Source organism: Alligator sinensis, unplaced genomic scaffold (assembly GCF_000455745.1).
Source record: "Alligator sinensis unplaced genomic scaffold, ASM45574v1 scaffold31_1, whole genome shotgun sequence".
In the NCBI taxonomy this organism is placed as follows: domain Eukaryota; kingdom Metazoa; phylum Chordata; order Crocodylia; family Alligatoridae; genus Alligator; species Alligator sinensis.
In genome coordinates this window covers 1,691,923-1,713,020 of record NW_005841884.1, presented here as the reverse complement: position 1 = coordinate 1,713,020, position 21,098 = coordinate 1,691,923, and the positions used below count along the sequence as shown (strand labels likewise).

General features: G+C 43.8%; 2 protein-coding genes across 4 annotated transcripts in view; one reads left to right on the top strand and one right to left on the bottom strand.

Annotated features, from left to right (window-relative positions):
• LOC102387155 (ankyrin repeat domain-containing protein 45) overlaps positions 1 to 418 on the bottom strand; it is a 28,713-nt gene extending 28,295 nt beyond the window's left edge. The window contains exon 1 of the mRNA XM_025196752.1: positions 356 to 418. The gene's annotated coding sequence lies outside the window, so the exon portion shown is untranslated. The remainder of the gene's footprint in view (positions 1 to 355) is intronic.
• KLHL20 (kelch like family member 20) overlaps positions 1 to 21,098 on the top strand; it is a 29,399-nt gene that overhangs the window by 2,481 nt on the left and 5,820 nt on the right. For all 3 annotated transcript variants that reach the window (XM_025196749.1, XM_006017719.2, XM_025196750.1), the window contains exons 2-10: positions 5,139 to 5,712; positions 12,128 to 12,286; positions 13,431 to 13,525; positions 14,641 to 14,756; positions 15,157 to 15,340; positions 16,103 to 16,246; positions 16,581 to 16,714; positions 17,337 to 17,545; positions 19,789 to 19,895. In XM_025196749.1, coding sequence (XP_025052534.1) covers positions 5,139 to 5,712; positions 12,128 to 12,286; positions 13,431 to 13,525; positions 14,641 to 14,756; positions 15,157 to 15,340; positions 16,103 to 16,246; positions 16,581 to 16,714; positions 17,337 to 17,545; positions 19,789 to 19,895 — 1,722 coding nt within the window. The remainder of the gene's footprint in view (positions 1 to 5,138; positions 5,713 to 12,127; positions 12,287 to 13,430; positions 13,526 to 14,640; positions 14,757 to 15,156; positions 15,341 to 16,102; positions 16,247 to 16,580; positions 16,715 to 17,336; positions 17,546 to 19,788; positions 19,896 to 21,098) is intronic.

The following is a 21,098-nucleotide window of genomic DNA, read 5'->3' as shown; positions in this document are numbered from 1 at the left end:
GGGGAGAGCGGCCCCTTGCCTACCCCGTGCACAGTGCCCCACGCTGCAGCCGCTCACAGCCCGTGTGGGGCTGCCTGTGCCTGCTCCATACAGCTCCACTCTGCAAGCAGCTGCAGCAGGGAGCACCAGCCATGGGGCGGGGGAGGAGCTGCTTTTCTCCATGCGGGGAAGGAGCCCAGGGAAAAGTTGTGCGGGGGTGGGGGGAAGCGGCCCCTCCCCCACCCTGTGTCTGACGCCAAAGCACAGGGCGTCAGGCCCGGGGCGGTTGAGGGGCCGCTTTTCCTTCCCCTCTTTCAGCTTTTCCCCAGGCCACTCTTCCCCAGGCTCCTCCCCTGCCCTCCCCTTTTCCCCTTACCTGCAGTTCCAATGTGGGGCAGCCATGTGGTCTCAGGCCAGAAGCCCCTCCTGGGGCTTCCGGCTGTGGGGGTGGGACTGGGCAGATCCTGCTGTTGTGGGAACCTGCTGGGCTTCGCCTGGGTCCTACTGCCCTTCCTGTCATTTTTGACAGGAACCAAAGGCAGATAAATATTAATTTTCTAAATTTTTTAGGGGCCCCGCAGGCAAGATAGAATGGCCTCCCAGGCTGTATTTTGCCCACCCCTGACCCAGGAGCACACATGCCAAGCAAAATGCCTTTGTTGCGTGCCACGCTCTGGCACCTGTGCTGAGGATTGCCTATCCCTGCATTACAACTTAAATGATAGTTAGGGGAAGGCAGCTGTCTCAGTAGGGAGGCAGCTGCATGGACTAGATATTACTTGAGGGACACCACAGTAAAAGCGTAGGAACCTTATTGAAAGGTTCTGCTGCAGAACCTCTTTAACTTCAGCTGCTTGCATTTAATAACTTTATTGTTAGTAAAACTGATTTTTAGAGATTTTTCACTGATTAGGCTGAGAAAATTGTCAAAATGAACAGTGTGAATAGTGACACCTACTCTGTGTTATTGTAATTGTCTCATTTTTAATAATCCAAGATCTTGTTACCAACAGTTTATTTGTAAACTGCTTGTTGACGATGTTCCTTTAAACACCAACATCTGGGAGGGACAATTAAATTGTTCTTTTCTTGCTGATTACAAGCAAAGACAATACTCTAATGACCTCCAGTGAACATTAGGTGGTATTATGGATTTAGTAGCTGGCATGTTAATGGGTACTCTTTTGCCAGAGGTACTTTATTTTGGCTGAGATGAAATTAAACCCTTGTCTTCTATCAATCCCATGAGAAGTTTACAGGTAGTTAGCCTGGAAGAGAAGCAGATTCCAGCTCTAATACTTACTTTTTTCAAACCTAAATTCTGTCTCTCAAAGCAGCTTCAGCTGTAATCTTAATTTATTTTCTTAAACTGCTACACTCATCTGCTTTCCACCCCTAGAGCTAGCTGCACTTTTTGTGTTAGATGATAAATTTTAGCCTCTATGTATATGAAAGAGAGAAAGTGATCAAGTGAATGCTTTGAGTTGAAAGATGCTATGTAAAATAATTTACTGCTGAGGAGTTGTTATGCATTTCCCTCAGATGTCTATTTGTGTTTTGGAATCTTGTAAGAGGCCCCTGTATCCTGCAAGGATACAAGCCTCATAAAAGCTTGGGATAATGAAGAAAGCTCTGGGATCCAGCAGAGCCAAATACAATGAAGAAACAGAACAACCCATTTATTTAGCTGACTTGGGGTTGCAGGCTGCCTGTGTTTCCATTTGAACTTTTCAGCATTATATGCTACAAGCTGATCCTTTGTCAGCTCTTCCTTAATCCCACTGTATTTGCTGATTTCCCCAGCCTTACATTTTGATGGAAGCTAATCCCAGAATGTCTGCATAGCTGAGTGTGAATCTTTTATCCTTACATATGCATTTCTTCTTCAGTCTTCTCTCTTTTAATCGACCTGAGTATTCAGAGCAGCTCCCAGCCTTTTGGGGGGGAGGGGGGGGAGAAGGGGGGAGGAAATAGCTAGTCTATCATGTGAGAATCAAGTGCTGCCTTCTGTCTTTCACACCTCTAAGCCACTGAGTCATCTTTCATTCTCTATGCATATATATACATAATACACACATAATGCGGCTAAATTATTATTTTGGTTGAGATGCATGCCATCAGATGGTGTCCTTTTAATTCACACTTCTGTGCCTGTGTATAGCAGCAACCCCCAGGACATAACATCAAGCATCTGGTTTGAGCCTCTGTGGAAATTCCCAGGTCCATTGATGGCCAGCCTCTGCACTAACCAGACAGAAGTTATAGATGAGCTAGGAGTGCTAACTTTTGGGTTTTTTTCTTGCATCTGTTCAATTTGCTTTACTCATTAAGCAACATTTCTTTCCAGTAGGAAAGACACCAGAGACAACAGTGAGACGCCTAGTATAAGAAACTGAATAGAATAGAATTCACACTTACAAGGCCCTTCTTCAGTGGTTTTATTTCAAATTGATTTTAGTAGAGTCTGCTTTGAGGAAGGATATTCCATTCTCCCTGTTTGGAGGTTAGGGGGTGCTGGTACACAAATCCAACCAGCTGGTAACATGGCTCGGTTATTTTTTTTTATCTTTTAAAAAAAATCATGGGCATGTGTGCCTGTGTGTGTATTCCAAGGTTTCAATAACTGTAGAATACATGCAAGATCTTCCTTAGGTTCCCTCTTCAGCTCCCACGATCAGCCAGGGCCTCCTGATTGTGGAAGTAACTGAGTAAGCCACCTTGCTAGCAGAAGGTGTAGCCTTAACTAAATCTGCCTTAGGGTGGAAACAAACATCACCTTTGCTGCCGTAACAATTTCATAGCAGCACAAAGCAAAAGCAAATAGATGTTCATACCCAGTGGGGCTGTGGTAAAAGGTAGTAACAGTTTGTGCCACTTTATTGCAGCAGACATCCATTTGTTTTATGGCAGGAGAATGTTGGTAGCCGAGAGCTGCCTGTACTCTCCAGCTGCCACAGGCAGGCGCTCTGAGAGCTTGAGGGGCCTGATCCTGTGCACCTTGAATTCCCTGGCAAAAGCAGGCCTCTCAAGCCCTGGGAGTACCTGCCTGGCACAGCTGATCCATTTCATTTGGTGACATCTGTTTCTACCCTTATGTTTCATAATGTTCAAGGTAATTGCAGGAACCTGGGAAAGCTGCTCCAGGGCCACATTTAAGGTGACTTTGTGGTTAGAGAAAACCAGATGCATCTTCTGAAGCTCACCTTTGGGTATAAAATCCACTCTCCTCTCCCAAGAAGTAGTAGTCCAGACTTTTCTGTGTCATGTTTAATTTCATCAGGGTCCCTTTTCCACTGAAGACAGCAACTGTTCCTGCTCAAAAAATGCTTAGGCTGCAAGCCTACATGGGAAACGTTGCCCAAAGTGGTGTTAATGAGGCTCTTTTACTCATGCGCTCTCCTTGGAGATGGTTTAAAAACCCTGAAGCACAATCCAGGCTCATTGACTTGTTTGTTGAGAGCTAAATTTTGTATTGGGGGATTTTGTCCCAGTTTGCAGTCCATCTCCCCAGAGATAGAATACCTGCCCTCTGCTCTGAGCCCATGGGCATTCCTAAACTAGGAATGCAAGTCAATTAACCTTTATCTAAGCTTTCCAAGCTTTATTCAAGCTTTCTAGCATTTCTTTGTGGTATTTCTGAGGTAATCCACACTGGGGGAGAGTTTCCCAACATTTTATGTGGGGGAAAATAACATTTTTTTTAAATGATGATAAAGCTGTGGAATGGGCTATAAAAGAGGAGAGTGGGTGCAGGGAAGGAGTTGAGAGTCAGTATTGCAGCAGAGGGATTTGTCAGAGGTGTCAGGAAGAGAGAACAGTGAAGGATATAAAAAGGCTAGAGTGGGGAAAAACAAGCTATTTGAAGTGTACAGAGACTGAACAGGAGCAAGCAGCAAAACCCAGAGGGACCCTGCTGAATCTGTGAAACCAAGATATGAGGAAAAGGTAATGGTCTGAAACATCTGAATATGATGAGTGGAGGGGAAGGGTGGAACAAGAGGAAAAGCATTCTAAGATGCAATGGAATTATCCGAACTGCTGGGAAGAGAACAATTTCCCTGTGGTTAGTGCATTTGACACAATAGTGAGGGGAAAAGATGTGATCTATTTCTTAAAATTCTTTTTCCTTTAAGCATTCAGAAAATGTATTGTTCAGTGGCAAAGCGAGGTTAGATTTTTCTTTTAACCTAGTATGGCTGATGTGAGAGAATATTTTCAGCTGCTAGTGATTGGAGCAGTTCACTAATACCATTGTACAAGAAACCAGAGATGTATAATAAGAATTAAGCCATCCAGTCCATCCCCAAGAGCCAATTCAGGTTTCTTTACTACCATAAATAATTTAATAACATAATAATCATTATAATAAAAATCATAATAATCAGTCCATTCAGCTTTTAAGTACCCTTGATGGTGAAGTTTCTACCACTGCCTTTGGGAGGCTAGTCATTCACTAGGCTGATTGGAGTTTTGCAGTTGCACCACACTTAGGATCTGAATGGTGTTGCCTTGTTGGTTCATCTCTGTCTTGGGGTGCAGAAGGGATTGTTATGTGAGACCACCCCGCCTTTCTCCCACACCATGTGGCCCTGGACTCACCCTCAGCTCCCTGAGCAGCATGTCATACTGCCCCACCCCATGGAGGTAGAGGCAGGAAGCAGCAGCCAGAGGAAGGAGGGGGAACTTGAAGACTCCAGATGCTATTGCATTTAGAGCAATAGGAGAGCAATGGAGGAAGCGGCAGCTGGCCAGGAGCTTAGAGACTGCATTTAATTATTCACAGGATGCATGCAGCCCATGGGCCACCAATTGGACAGGCTAGCTTCAGGCCACTGTAACCACTCCAGCTACCTGAAAGAGATTCTTCTTCAGTTTTTCTTTTTCTTTCCTTTCCTCCATGTATATTTCCCCTCTTCCATTCCTTCCTGTCATGCAAAGTTTAGATGTTCACCAAGTCCCTCATTTTGAAAAACATTGGTTTAGGCTGCTTTAGTAACTTACTTAATTTAGGTGTGGTTTTTTGGTTTGTTTGCACAGACAGCTGGGTTGAAGGGGAATTGTGTCCATCTTAGAATAGACTGCATTGTAACAGAGCCACTGCTGATGTTTGGTGGGAGACAAATTGATGATAGTGCTGTTTCATGGCTTACTTGTTGCAGGTGTACTAGCACGCGACCAGGAGAGACCGGAATGGACGTGACGAGCCGCTGCACACTCGGAGATCCCAATAAACTGCCTGAGGGGGTGCCACAACCTGCTCGTATGCCCTACATCTCAGACAAGCACCCTCGGCAAACCTTGGAGGTCATCAACCTTCTGCGGAAGCACCGGGAATTGTGCGACGTGGTATTGGTGGTTGGTGCTAAAAAGATCTATGCCCACAGGGTGATTCTGTCAGCCTGCAGCCCTTACTTCCGAGCCATGTTCACTGGGGAGCTGGCTGAGAGTCGGCAGACAGAAGTAGTGATTCGAGACATTGACGAAAGGGCCATGGAGCTGCTGATTGACTTTGCATACACTTCCCAGATCACAGTGGAAGAGGGCAATGTCCAGACCTTGCTGCCAGCCGCTTGCCTCCTCCAGCTGGCTGAGATCCAGGAAGCCTGCTGTGAGTTCTTAAAAAGACAGTTGGACCCTTCCAATTGCCTGGGCATCCGAGCATTTGCTGACACTCACTCCTGCCGTGAGCTGCTGAGGATTGCTGACAAGTTCACGCAACATAACTTTCAGGAGGTAAGCTGCTGTCTGTGTTGTTTGGGCTGAAACTCTTGTTACAAACATGGCTTGGGAGAGTTCTTGGCATTTCTTTGTTTAATGCTTCCTTACAAATTCTGCCCTTCCATCAGCAATTGGTCTTTATACCTAGTCAATGGTAGCTGTAGCTGAGTACCAAGTAAAAGATAGTCTTGGAGCAGTAGAGCTAAGTTGCATTGATTATTGATCCCGACCAGTTATGTCTCATCATAATGATTATTGATCCAGACCAGTTATTTCCCATCATAATGATTTGAACATCTCACATACCATAGACTAGGGGTGGGCAGTTGTTTGGGCTGGAAGGCCACTCGGGGAGTTTTGATGGTCTGTTACAAGCTAAGTCAGTGCCTTCCTCCCTCTCCCGCCCCCAACAGCTCACCAAAATTCCCTAAGTGACTTTGCCTTAGGGGTTGGGCCCACACTCTCACTATCCAGAGATCCTGAGGTCTCCATGAAGACCAGTGTGGGACCTGCACGGGCAGGGCATGATTAGCCAGGTGGATGGGATGGGGCTGTGGGCAGGTGGAACGTGGTATCTGGGAGTGGAACAGGCAGGCAGGGCTGGGATCATGGAGTGGGATCACAGGGCAAGGGCAGGGTCCGGGGCAGAACCATGATCCACTCCTTGTACACTCCTGCCTGTTGCAGGGATGTGCGGCCAGATCCCAACCCCACACTGTCACCACCCTGCGATCCCAGCCCTAACCCTACCCGTCCATCCTGCTTTTGGATGCCTCTCCCTGCCTGCAACCCCTTCCCATCCATCTGGCTGAGCATGCCCTGCCCTCGTGTGTCCTAGGCTGGTTTCCATGGAGAACCCTGCCCACCCACTCCATCGGGCGCCCCCAGTAGTGGGTAGAGAGGGAATGGGCTGGGGTGCCCAGGTAGCAGTACTGAGTCTGGCAGTGGCAGCAGCTGGAAGGAGCCACAGCTGCTGGGGCTGTCAGGAAGCAGTCTGGCCACCAACCCAGCCCCGCTGCACACCCTGAGGGCAGTGGGACCAGCTGCATGCACCATGGCCTGGGCTGCCGCTGTGCCTGGACCAAGCAGGGCCCAGGGCCCCACTGTAGACCAGATAAAATCCCTTAGGGGGCCAGATGCAGTCTGCTAGCCATATTTTGTCCACCCCTGTTCTAGACAGTGAACACAGGTGTGGCAGTTCATATGGCTTGCTTCTGGCCCTGTGGGCCTGATACAGTTTGTGATATCCCATACTTCTTTTGAAGTGTGCTGCACAACTGGGGTATAAAAAACTAAAAGCCCAAACATGGGATCATTCATTCAAAAAGTCATGAAATATAAAGTGGAATTAAGAGATTGGGGAGAAATGGAGAAGATGAGCAGAGAGATGCAGAAATCTAGAGATGCAGAAGTCTCAGTGGAGGCCTCAAGTCCCATCCTTCATCAGAACTAGGATTTCACATGTGTTATTCAGTGACAGTTGTCTGAAAGCAATTCAAACATGTATTTCCAGATACAGCATTTCTAAACCCAAGTCAGTATGTTTGCTTTCACACCTCTTCCTACCAGGCTTGAAAATCTTACCAGATGCCACCTTAGAAAAGGACCAATACAAGAATGTGGAGTCCCAACAATGGGTCCCTATTTCTGATAAGAAGTCAGATATTTTTCCAACCACAGGTCCCAGCTTGCTAGAAAGGGACCTGGGTTTTCCACCAGGGTACTTTTTCTTAGCCCTGTTTGTCAAGAACATGCTATATATCTCAGCTTCTGGCTAGGAAGTATCCCCTGAACATTACGACCAGTTCACCTCAGATGTCGGGAGAAAGGTCTTTCTTTATCTTCCATTTCTTCCAGATCTTCTCTTCCAAATCTTGCATGTGTGTCTCTCTGCAGTCAGGAGACTGCCGATAAGTTGCAGAAATCATATTAACTCTCCCCGTTTTCCTTGCTACCAGTTTTTGAGTCCCTGTCCACTGTGAGTAACTAATGTCTGTCCCTCCAATGTTGCTTATAGATGTTTCCAGTTGTTGCAGCAGGTAATTGACTTGACCAGTAGCAGCCCACATACTACAATTTTTTCAGGATAGCCCTTGTGGAAACTGACTGGAGTCTTCTTAATTTCAGTCTGCTACTAATTAGTGTAGTGATTCTCAACCAGAGTGCAAGGGTACCCTGGGGTACCACCAGATCCTTTGAAGGTGCCAGGAGATGTGAGGGGGGATAGATCTCCCTCTCCCCACAACTCCTGGCACCTTCAAAGGATCTGGTGATACCCCAGGGGCGATACCCTTGCACTTTGGTTGAGAATATATAGACATATAGATAGATATCTATATATATATCATCATCTAACATAAAACTTTCCATCAAACACTTAATGTGGTTTAAAGAAACCACGCGCCCATTACAATAAAGGCCTCTGTGCACCCAACCGTTGCCCTTCCCTAACCCAATTGCAGTGTCTTAGTCCAAGCCCTGATTTACATTCTCAGTTCATTCACTGTCCTTGTCACTGTCGATGTCGCTGTCACTTCCGCTGATCCTGTTCCTGTCTTCCTTGCCGGCTCCGGGTCCAATTGCATTGTTATCCTTCTCATTCTCCCTGTCCTTTTCCCCTCCTGGGGGGGTCTTTGAACAGCCTGTGCCAAGTGTCCCTTTTCCAGGTGGAGTTGACTGCATCTTCTCTGTCCTCTTCCACCACTTTCTGGCTCAGAAACATTTTAACACAGTCTGTTTCTTCGAGCTCTGTGTGTCTGTGCATCAGAAGGTTCCTGCATTGCCACAGGGACCTCCTGATGCTGGACACAAACTGGTCAAAACGGGTTGTCAGGGACCCCTGCTGTGTCCATACAGTGCTGTCTCCCTTGTCATCAGTGTGAGGAGATAAGTGGATGAGCTAAGCAGATAAGCCAGACTCAGCTTGTCTCTGCCTGGAGGACCACCCCCCACCTTTACTGCCAAGCCCCTGAGTAAGGAGGTAAGTGCTATAATTGGGTGCCATTCAGTTTGCAAAAGTTATAAAGCACTGCCTCAAGTCCAGTGAGGAGTGTCTTGAGTCCAAAAAGGTTGAGAACCACTGAATTAGTAAAATTATGCACAGGAGCAGATGCACTTGGGTTTGACTGCCAGATGCATGAAAAACAATGTTTCACAGCTTTAACTGAATACAGACTGCATCAATCTACAAGTAAAATACATCTGGAAGACTTTTCCCAACTGCAAGGACTAGAAAACCAACTTCCTTTCTCACATGAGAGCCTAAATTGTGTAGAACTTGAGGATTTGCCAAAGGCATGTGAATTTGTCAAGCCCTGCCTTCTAGCTAGCCATTCTACACGTGGTTTTACTCTATGCCTGTTCTGCATTTCATTTCTTATGCTGCTTTTTCATGGACAGCAGGGTGGGGAGTGAAATGGTAAACAGCTGATCATTTATTTTCTATGCTCAGTGGTTTTAATGGGTAGAGCTGTTTTGTTTTCATTTTTACACAAGTGGGACATACTTAGTGCACTCTAAAAAAAAGTTATTTAGATGCTTGTAATTTTGTATTGAACAGTTAAAGCAGGAGTATATACGCAGCTGAAATCTGGGGCTGTTCTGAGCTCCTTTCTATGGGGACCTTCTCTTACTGTTGCAACAGCAGCTCTCTGTCATCATCTCGCATCTGATCATATGCCAGGCAGAAGCTTTGGACTCAAAACAGCTCCCATTTTCAAATACTTATAAATTACTAAACTAAACTGAAACATGGCCTGTGGAAAATGGATGTCTAGATCACAGTGGTGTTTATAGGAATGATTTTTATTAAAGAAACAAACTTGAAAGAAGGTTGATATTTTTAATGCCCTTATTTCCATAACCCTGTCATGGCCTTTATAAAGTTCTCTCTCTCTTTATTCTCAGTGGTCTCTCTCTTCCCGCTCCACCACTTTTTTCCTACCAAAAAAACGTTAAGGCCCCATTTAATTGTAACCCTCATCCTTTCAGCTATTGTATTTGCAGCAGAAAAATAAACTAGAATCCCTTTTGTGAAATCCAGTAGCCTGGCTTCTTACTCACCCAAAGTGGGGGCTGAGAAGTGATATGAAGCATCTCCTCCTCATCAGAAACCAGATGTATGTGGCGGCACTAACCTGGCAGAATTAAATAGAAGATGGGAATCACCTGGATGGCAGTGTAAAGCATTAACTACAGGCCACACCAGGCATTTTGAACACATTCTGACTGCTTCATGTCTTCTACAGTGATAACCTGTAGTTCTGTTAATCTTTATGTATGTTGCTATACTACATCATTAACTTCTTGGTGAAACATCTCTTGGGATTTTCCATTTCCCTCAGTTTAATCGCCTGCCTAATTCCCCTAGTAAATCTTACTCTCTCTCTCTCTCTCTCTCTCTCTCTCTCTCTCTCTCTCTCACACACGCACACGCACACGCACACGATCTGTTACTCCACTCTGTGAAGGCTTTCTTCTGTAATACTTTTTTCTGAGCTTGACATCTGTGCAATGGGGAAATTCATGCCATGACAGACAACTCATGCCTGGTAGCAATAGCCAAAGCCCTTGCCATATACTCTGTAGTCAAACACTTATTCAGTGTCCAGTATATAAATATAATAATCACAGTTAACACTGTAAGGTAAATTCTCCTGGTTTTAATTACTGCTGAGAAGCTGTTGTGTTCTATACAAGGTCCTGCATATGGCTGTAAGCTGCCAGCAAGCAGTCAAGTGGCCTATTCATTTCAGTCAGGCAATTACCAGTCCTCCTGGATAATTGGGATAGAAGTGGTACTTGCATTCTTTTAAATAACTAGTTGTTTAATTTGCTAACTTACAAGGTTACACTTAAGTAGCAGCTTGGTTTGCAGAAGCACTAACACTATTCCTGGATCCTACCACCAATTATGAAATAAATTGAGGACTTTCAGGATATTGCTTCCTTAAAGCTTCTCTTGCTTTCTAGAGACTTATGCCGTATTTGCAATAATTGGAGCCAGTTTTAGGCACAATCTACCATCATCAGGTGTGAGAGGCATACTGTACACACTTGCTGACTTATGATCAACTGAGTTTCTAACCCTTTGTCTCTAAGTGGACTCTAAGGCTGCAGCAGTTCACAAGTAACTTAATCTCAGCCCCTCATTTGGTCATTGACAACTCTGCACATCCTAAAAACCAGATCTGCTGACTTTTGCTGCCTTTTGGTTTCCTTTTAGCAATAGCTGCTATTACCAGCATCCTGGATCTCTTCTAATATTCAAGCAGTCTTCTAAAATTGGTTCTTCAGGTAATTACAAAGTCCATGTCCCTGATCCCTGTATAGAAATCACAGTAAGAATTTATTTATATTAATCATCCTGAAGCCAGGATGCAGAGCTCTTGCAGATGTATTTCTAACTGGGGAGCCTTATATCAATTGCTTTCTGTAGCTGAGCTTCTCAGCTGTCATAGTAGGGTTCTAGGAAAGGTATGTGGCTTGTCATCTCCACAGTTCTTGTTTTTATTACCATCTTGTACTGTTCCCATCCTGGTATCTGTATGCCTAAGGGTGCATACCCACCTCCAGAAATCTCCCATCTGCAGCATGCATTGTTTTTACTTGATCTAAGCATAGATTCCCTAGTGGTGGCTGAAACCTTCTGAGAAGTTTACTTGCTATCTTGGGTACAGAAGAAATTAACATGTTTGCAGATTGTAAGTGGCTTGTATTTCAGGGCTGATCAGTCCCTGGGGTTTTAGGAGGCTCCAATTCCCTCCTGAGTACATTTGCACTCAGGCACACTGCATTTTATATTTAGAGGGAGTGAAGCAGAGGTAGGATCAAATGAGCCCATCTCCCTGTCCCGAGACACTTTCCCTTCTGCTACAAATTGGCGTCAGGAAGACTTTTCCTTAGTTTCTGCAATGCCATTGGTAAATTATTTCTGAGACTGCTACTTTGGGTCCTGTTTTGAATTTATTACAAATAAAATGTCTTTATTCTGGTGCCACTTTCCTCCAAAATATTTACCAGCTGCAGAAAATGTTTCTTTCTATCTTATACATTACACATGGCAAATGAAGAGGCTGGCTTTAAACAAGGGCTCTGCTTTTCCTGAAATTTTGAAATCCGATAAGCTCATTCTGTGGATTAACTCCTTAAAGGCATCCACAGAATTTGTACATCCCCTTCATTTGCATCACCATTTGAGGGTTGTCTGGGCCGTGCTGGTGGGGCCCAATTCTGAAGGTTGCAGAAACCTTTCACCCTCATTGGCGTCAATGAAAGGGGTCAGCAGCTTGCTGGATCAGACCATTGGATCCTAAACTAGGGGGGAACATTTCTCTTTATACCTTCGCAGTGAAGTGTAGAGGCCATCTGTGGTTTTGGTGCTCTGAAACACTGTCCTTACCTCTTTCTTTATTGCTATTCCTTTGGACAGGTGATGGAGAGTGAGGAGTTCATGCTGCTGCCAGCTAATCAGCTCATAGATATCATATCCAGTGATGAGCTGAATGTTCGCAGTGAGGAGCAGGTGTTCAATGCTGTGATGGCCTGGGTGAAATACAGTATTCAGGAGAGGCGACCTCAGCTTCCCCAGGTAACTTCGAGTACACTTGAATGTGTGGCTTCTTTATATGTAGTAGGAGACATTGGATTTTGTCAGTGTAACAGTGGAAATAATTCCCTGCAGAACTTCCAGGTGTGGTAAAACCCTTGTGTTTTCTAAGCAGCTGGACCATAAAACCCATATCTAGATATTTCTGTAAGAGACCATTTAAAATTCTTACAGATAAGCATTGCTATCCTGAATTACATCATTGGTCCATCTAGTCAGTGGTGTCTCCAACACCAGCAGTGGCTTCAAAGGATTGTGCAAGAAGCCCCAAAATGGAATAATGGAGTAACCTGCCCCTACAGGAAGTGTTGCATTAATCTCTGGCCATAGACTTAATATCTGAGAATTTTATACTAGGGCCATTTGGAACATTGTGGATGAAATGTACCCTTTTGTTGGAACTGAAATATTCTATAGATGTTTTGGTTTTGACAAAATTTTCAACTGAAAGTTTTAATTCTGATAATTCTGGGGTGCCTTCTTTACAAGCAGTTGCAAAATACTGACTATCCTGTCCTTTTCAGTCTGGAAAAGGATGTTTTGGCATAATTCCATTTAGAAAAAATGTCCTAAAGTTCTCATGAGAATGATTTGTTTTCCTCCAGTCTGCTCTAGTTTTATCTTTTTTTCAGCTTCACCCCCTTTGCAAGACCATATGTCTGCCAGCATTGTATTATTATGCCTATTTGTGCCTTTAAATTGTGAGCTGATTGTGGCAGGGCCCCTATGTTTGATATGATTCACTTGCAATGCCATGTGCACTTGGAGAGTAAAATAGGTAATAAAACTTCCAGCCTGACTAATGCTTTATGACACTGTTTTGATGTTTGCAATTTTCCAAGGATTTACAATCAGGATGGTGACTTTATTCATTTAAGAGCCCTATGAATCAACTTTTTAAAAAATTGGATGTCCTGTTGGATGCCTACATTGGCTTATTACAGTTGCAAAGATGCTGTTCATAAAGAAATCATTTTATGTTACCAGTTTGCTCCTGGGATTTCTAACTCTTTGTTGGCTCACAAAGCATTTTGAAACAATGTAGCTAATGCTATTCTCCTTTTGATTGCTTGTCTTTATCAAGAAAAGTGGGCCACCAACAGAGGTATTCTGTTTTGTGTCATAGGTGCTGCAACATGTCCGTCTGCCCCTGCTCAGTCCCAAGTTCCTTGTGGGTACAGTTGGCTCAGATCCACTCATTAAAAGTGATGAAGAATGCAGGTAAATCTCCCTGGGGAAAGCAACATTGAAGAACTTGTTGTATGACTTTCATTGTACAATAAGTGCTTTCTGTGTTTGCTGTCCGAGAATATGGTGATTTTATCAGTGGATAAACTAGGGAAATCTTTACCTGTTTCCTCTTCTGAGATTGTTTGGAGGAGATAAGGAAAAAAGCAAGTGGTGGAAGAACACGCTTTGAGAATCTTGTTCTTTGTCAGCATCTGACAAATTATCCTTCACAGGACAGGGTGTTTTTATACGACTTTGCATGTCAAGCCAGGTGCCTTAGTTACCAAGAATCTAACTGAATGATGCTCAAAGGAAGCCACATTGTAAAAATTACTTAAAGTAATTTTTCCTTCTTTAAAAATGCCATGACCTTAATGATCGCTGTTGGAATTAGAGGTTGGTGCTAATTCTGCGGGGGAACTGTGACTTCCTTCAGTGGTATAAAGCTCTAGGCTTTCTTAGTTGCGTGACATTAGACTGTAAAACTGTGATGTTTTGAAAGCAGAAAATCTGGTTTTGATGTAGGATTAAGTTGTTCGCTTCCTGGATAGTACTTCGGTGTTGGAAATATTCCATGTAGGGAGGAAAACTTTTTTGCAGCAGATATATATATATTTTTTTTTTAAAGGCTGTTTCACATTGCTCAGAGCTTTGCAATGTTAGTTGTTTCAGGGTGACAGATCATGGGCAGCGGGTGCAAGTTGGACAGAGTTGTATAAAAAAATATTTATCAGGTGGATACCATATCAATCTGTGGGTCATGCCTCTGGGTGTGGGGGTATGTGTGCAACCATTTGATCAGTATCAACTTTAATGATGCTTGAGCTCCAGGTTTTGTCAGGTTTTACATAAATATTTTAATATTTTAACAGTTGAAGGGAAACATCAATCTAATGTTACCTACTATGGGCTTTTGATCAGGACTTTAATTATTGAAGTAATAGATCACGTAGGCTATACATAGTCATGCATGTTCTTATTTCCTTTTGACCATAAGTGCAATATGTGATTGCAGCTGGTAGCTCTGAGTGGTGGCATGTTGTGAATAGCACGTTTTCTTAGAAATACCACTGTTGTATAGGCATTCAAAAAAACATTTCATGCAGGGACCTTGTGGATGAGGCCAAAAACTACCTACTGTTGCCCCAAGAGAGGCCACTAATGCAGGGACCAAGAACTCGGCCGCGCAAACCCATCCGCTGTGGAGAAGTGCTCTTTGCAGGTATGTACTGTGGCCTTAATCTCTGTACGTTTCATATCAAGGTCATCTGTCCATGTGGCTCACCTCATCTTTCACACCTTCAGAAGCAACATACTGTGTTATCCATTCTACAGTTTAAATTAACCTGTGCTTTCTCACTTGGTCTTTTTCTTTGCTATGAATGCCTAAACACTTGACTTCTGGTGGGACTGCCTTCCTAAACTTGCATGGGTCTTTTTACAAAATCACACCCTGTGTTCTAGTGACAGGTCTCAGAGTAAAGTTCCAGCTCTCTGACCAGAGAGTCTTATCAGAAGTGTTCGTGGGTAGATGATGTAGCTGAATTATTTATTGCATACATATACATGGTGGGTGTATTTGCATTATCTTGACACTGTATATGTTGCATTGATTCCCACAGTGGGGGGTTGGTGCAGCGGGGATGCAATTTCCAGCGTGGAGCGCTATGATCCTCAAACCAATGAGTGGCGGATGGTGGCTTCCATGAGCAAAAGACGTTGTGGAGTTGGAGTCAGCGTTCTAGATGACCTTCTGTATGCTGTGGGAGGCCATGATGGTTCTTCTTACCTTAACAGTGTAGAAAGGTAGGCCCCTGCTAAGCCAGTAAAAGACTTTTAAAACCTGGCATAACATCTGAAAAATGTATCCATGGTACTATCTGACTGTTGCGGAAATGTTGAACATGAAATTGTATGTCTACTATATTTATTAAGTAATACAAGGGCAGGAAATGTGACAATTGTTGCTCACCCTTTTGGGTGTCATGATAATCCTGAAGTTTGGCTTCTGTTCTGAACTAGCAGGAGTCATAGCCCTTCATATATATGGGTTTAAGAAAATGAAATATAAAAGGTGGGTCTGGCTGTAACTGATAGAGAACACAACTGTCTTCTGTAACATTCTTTATGCATACCTATCTACCAGCTTGTTGTGTTAGTGTTGCTCATGAGTGTGAGGTTATTAGCATGTGTTTACTAGTAAGGCATGGGAAAGCATCTAGACATTTTGTCCTGCGGTGGCTGAATAGAGAATTAATGAACTTTTCAAATTCTCATAAGAGGAGCCATGTTGGTCATATTGGGGTTTTCAAATTATAGGCGATTCAAATAAGATGGAGTAGAACTCACTTTTAGTGGAGTTGTAACTTTTTAAGAATTACTTTATGTTAAGATGGGCCCAGCACAGTGAATGGCAATTAAGAACTTTTATTTGACATGTTTATAAATAGTTCCACTCCTGCTTCAATAGGAGCAGGTTGTTACCCCACTAATCCCATACCCCAGGAGGGGCTGAGATTTTCCATGGTTCACCAATTCAGGTCTACCCTGCTTGATGCATTTTTCTAGATATGACCCGAAGACAAATCAGTGGAGCAGTGATGTAGCCCCCACCAGCACTTGCAGGACCAGCGTTGGTGTGGCAGTTCTTGGGGGCTATCTGTATGCTGTGGGTGGCCAGGATGGTGTCTCTTGTCTCAACATTGTGGAAAGGTATTAAAAATGAGGGGTGTTGGTGGGGAAGGAGTGGGTCTCCTATCAGGGTGCTGGTGATACAGGCAAGTTTGAAAAGACAAATGCCAAGTAGGTTTCTTACATAACATGGGTGTTCTTTGGTTCACCTGACATGCTGCTGTGGCATGAATGGACCAAACCACTCTCAATATCAGAACAAAGAGACATGTTAGGAATACCCTGCCTTCATGTTGAACTATCGTACTCTAGTCCCACAGAATCCTTTACTCACCTGAGGCCACTCATTCAAGAAAAGGGCTATGCATGGGTAGCTGAAATTTGAACTGATCTTTGTGTGTGGTTTCCATGGCAGGTATGATCCAAAAGAAAATAAATGGACTCGCGTAGCTTCCATGAGTACCAGGCGCCTGGGAGTGGCAGTAGCTGTGTTAGGGGGCTTTCTTTATGCAGTGGGAGGCTCTGATGGGACATCCCCTCTCAACACAGGTATGTCTGCACTTCACTGTAGCTGCTTTCTGCAGCGATCCTGTTTATTTATCCCTAAGCCTTTCCCAGACAGCTGGTGAATATTTCTGATCTGTTCACTGAGTGTCTTCCTCTGAATATGGTTTTGCTATATGTAAGAATGTATTTGTGGCTGGTTGTATATTTCCTTACATCTTACTAAGAAGTGGCAGTGGACAGTTTATCCTAAGACTTTTACTTTGTGCATTTTCTAGCACTTGCCTGCAAAGAGTCACTGCATTGCTTCTGCAGTAGGACTTTACTGGCTTTAGAAATGGGGTACTAGAGATCCATCTGTCACAACATGGCCAGTTGTAGTTGAAGGTCATTCTTCGGGTAAGGTGTATTAAATGACGGAGCAGTTGTATTCCCTGCCTCTGCTAAATTGGGATTGGGGGGCAGGAGAAAGAATATCAAGTCTTCTGTAGAAGGAAGGCGGTAGAGTGGATGGCGACAAGCTGACACAGCATGTGCTTCTAATGTTGGGAGTGAAGAGCTATCTATGTCTTTAGTCTCACCAATAGTATGAATATAAGTCCAAAGGTAGTAATAGAAGGAAATGAGACCAGTGTCCAAAGATTTATAAAATTACTTTTCTCCACAGTGGAGCGTTACAATCCCCAGGAGAATCGCTGGCACACAATATCGCCTATGGGAACCAGGAGGAAGCATCTGGGCTGTGCAGTGTACCAGGACATGATCTATGCTGTGGGAGGTCGAGACGACACCACGGAGCTCAGTAGTGCTGAGAGATACAATCCCAGAACCAATCAGTGGTCTCCTGTGGTGGCTATGACTTCACGTCGGAGTGGAGTGAGTGCTGGTTGATACACTTGCCTATGCTGCACTTAGCTACTTACTTGGAGCACAGTGGGGATTATAAGGGTTCTGTTCTTCTCTTGTTGCTTTTGCTTTCTGGCACCTAATCCTACCCAGTTCCCCACCTTCTGAGAGGGAATTATTTTTAAAAGGCAAAGCATGTTATCCAGAAGAAAGAACAAGGTCATAAGCTTCTTGTGCCACAAGTGGTGAGTGAATAACAACGTTTCATCACAGCCAGAGAGTGAAAATCCAACTGTTCCTAGATTGCCTTTTTTCCCCCTAAGTGTTGACCACTACTGCCGAGTTATGATTACTTAAATCTGAAGCAGGAGAATTCTGGAATTTTCAATTTCAGTAAGCAGCCGTAAACTTCTCTACCCCCCAAAATGGAAGTCATTAGAGGAAACAATGCATCCTTGTATACACGGGTTCAATTTTGTCATGCATTTTGAAGACCCTGGGCACATCTACACAAGATGCCCACTGTGCAGTTGTTTACTGCGCAGTCATTTAGTACTTGCATAACCAGTAGTATCCTGGCATAGTTGCCTGGTGATGCTTACTGTGCAGTAGTGCACTAGTAATGAGCTACTGCACTGTAGTAACCAGCTACTACAGAGTAAGTCTCATCTAGCAGTGAATTATAACTGCTTATTGGGAACTTCCTCATAGAAGAGAGAGAACTTGGACAAACTGGGCAGCCAGTTTTTTGGTAAGGTATAAGCTGCTAGTTAAGAATGTGGGATGGTGTGTGGTACTAGGGTTCTTCAAACTCTCACACAAGATGCTATCTGTCTCCATGGTAACTTGCAAGTCCAGGGAGTATCAGTGTGTTCTTACAATTTTTAATTCTCTTGCTTGCTGCCAACATATGACCGGGACATTAGTATGTTTTGGTAGCTGTGAAATATAAGTACTATATAATAAAAGGCAGATGAATTCTGTGTTAAAGCATGTGTGGTAAAGCACTGAACATCACTTTGATATTTAGGTTGAAAACTCTGAGGCAGGGGTTGATTATCTATTTCTTTGTCTCCTTTCAAGCATATAGCACAGCATTTGATGCTGTCTACACAGTTGTTTGCCCCTAAATTGCCAGCTTAGTTCTTATAATCATGAGCTCCTTTTGCATGCTTAGCACAACATTTGAAAAGTAGAGGTATGTCTAAGACAGTATGAGTTCTCCCTCACTTCTCCAAGGCCCAAATGAAAACCTTTTCAGATGTTTTTCTTGCGTTTTCCCTGTTACACTTGCTTTCTCTTTCCTCTTCAGTCAAGAAATGGTGTTCCTACCATGCAGAAATTTTCCAGGTTACAAAAAATGTTCTCTGGAAAGCAGAGAGCTTGGTGGTCCGGGGCATTGCCCTCCTTGATCTGAATCACTTGGATCAGGGACTTGAATCTGGCTTTCCCACATTCCAAGCAAATGTCTTGCCCTTAAACTATTGGCTGCTCAGGAAGGAATACCCCTGTTTTTTCCCACCTTTGTTTTTTACCAGAAATTCCACCCTGGACTTCCAAAACCTTTGATAAAAATTCTGGTTTTGATGAATTGGCATGTCTAACAAAACTGTTTAAAGTTGGAACAAGTCGAGGGTCACTCTTTCTTCAGCCTGGGGCAGGAGAAGCCTTCTATTCTCTCTAGGATTAGTCAGTACAGCTCAGTTTGGTTGGCAGGAGACTGATGAGGGATTTGCTTATTTTGCACTTGCTTGCCCCCTGGTCTCCAGCGTGAATTTCAAGTGTAGTATTTGTGCTATCTGCTGAGCCACATCAATCTTGGGAGTGGGAACAATGAAGTCACTTGTCAAACCAGCATACTCAGAATGAGAGCGCAACACCCCATCAGTCCACAAAGCAGGAGCTGTATTTTTGTCATCTTTGACACAGTGGAAAGCTGTGTTCATTTTGTCCTCTTCCTTTTACCTTTCTTTCTGTCCCCCAGGCCTCAACCACGTGGTTCTGTGGGAATCTGTAATATGTTGCAGTTTAGCACAACTTTTTATTAGCTTTCATGAATCTGTATTTCAAAAGAAATACTAAGATATAATTATTTGTTCTCTACTGCTGTTGACCCCAAGTAAGCATATACTGTGCATTGACCTCTTAACATTAACTCTGCTGAGTGACTGAATGTCCCTTGAATAAAGCGTTTCACTTGTGACATGCGCCTTCAAGTCCCACAGTGAAACATTCAAACTGAATGAGTAACGTCTCTGGTGGTTGTTCTTTAGGTTGGCCTTGCAGTAGTGAATGGACAACTAATGGCAGTAGGAGGTTTTGATGGCACAACATACTTGAAGACCATTGAAGTGTTTGATCCTGATGCTAACACATGGAGGTAACCTTTAAGTTTGTGAAGTATTCAAACTGCAAACTTAAGCACATCTGCTTGAAGTAGGCCTGTGACCAGAGTCTTCCCAGCAGAGGAGAGAGATGCTGTGGTGTGACAGCCTGGTTGGAGGTAGCCAATATTAACCCTTGTAACTTGTTTGGCTGACTCTTGTTTGATGGGGGAACCAGCATGTGGAGAAACTAGTTGTATCCAGTATGTACCATAACAAGCCCACTCCCCTTCCTCACATGAGAGGATCGTTTTCTCTTGCAAGGACCGGGAGATGGAGAAACTGTTTCTCTTCCATCCTTGTGCACCACATACTTTTGGGTTATTGTTCAGGACTGAATAGTTCCTGTAGAACTGGAATGCTTACTGCTCACAGTGCACCCTAGCAAGACCGTATCGCTGTAGTGGTGATGTCTTTCTGTAGAGCCATTTGCAAAAGAACAGGTAGGTCCTCCATGTAAGTGCTGGGCTTCCATCAAAATAATCCATATTTGAATGGGTTTTAGTGCCATTTTGTTCCACAGTATTTCTTGCCTATTATCCCTCAACACCTCTGATCAAAGGAATAATAGCTATGCCAAAAATAGCAACTTGTGGAGGGGGCCTACGGCTGTTCTCTTTTAAAATGGCAGTGGCTGCTCTTGAAGTCCCTGATGTCATCTCAGTTTTGACTATCGGGGAAAGAATCCTACCACTGTACCTTCCATCTGAGGATCCCAAAGATCTTTGCAAACGTTTAATGAATTAAACTCTCCTTAGCAGTAGAGAAGTATAACTCTCCCATTATACAGCTAAAGAAACAGAGGCTGACTGGAGGGGAAAGGAGAAGGGGAGGGGGAGGGGTGAGTAACCTTGAAAGTTACACGATGAACAGGTGGCAAGTTTAGTACAAGATCTAATTCCAAGTGCTCTACTTTAACTTACAAAAATGGGCCACATTGAAAGATATCTGATCCGTGTGGATATTTTGAGCCATGTCTGCTTAATTTCTCAACAAAAATAAATTTGTCCTCAGTTGTGGTAGCTTTAAGATACAGAACAGAATTCATCTGTTCATTTGTGGCTCTCTAGGCTTCAGAGTGGTATGATCTGATTCCTGAATCTTGCCCAAAGGGGTTGGGGGTATTGTGTGAAACAGAGTAGTTTGAATCCAAGATGCTCTGCTGTTTAATTCTGCAGGACTAGGTGTTCAAACAAATT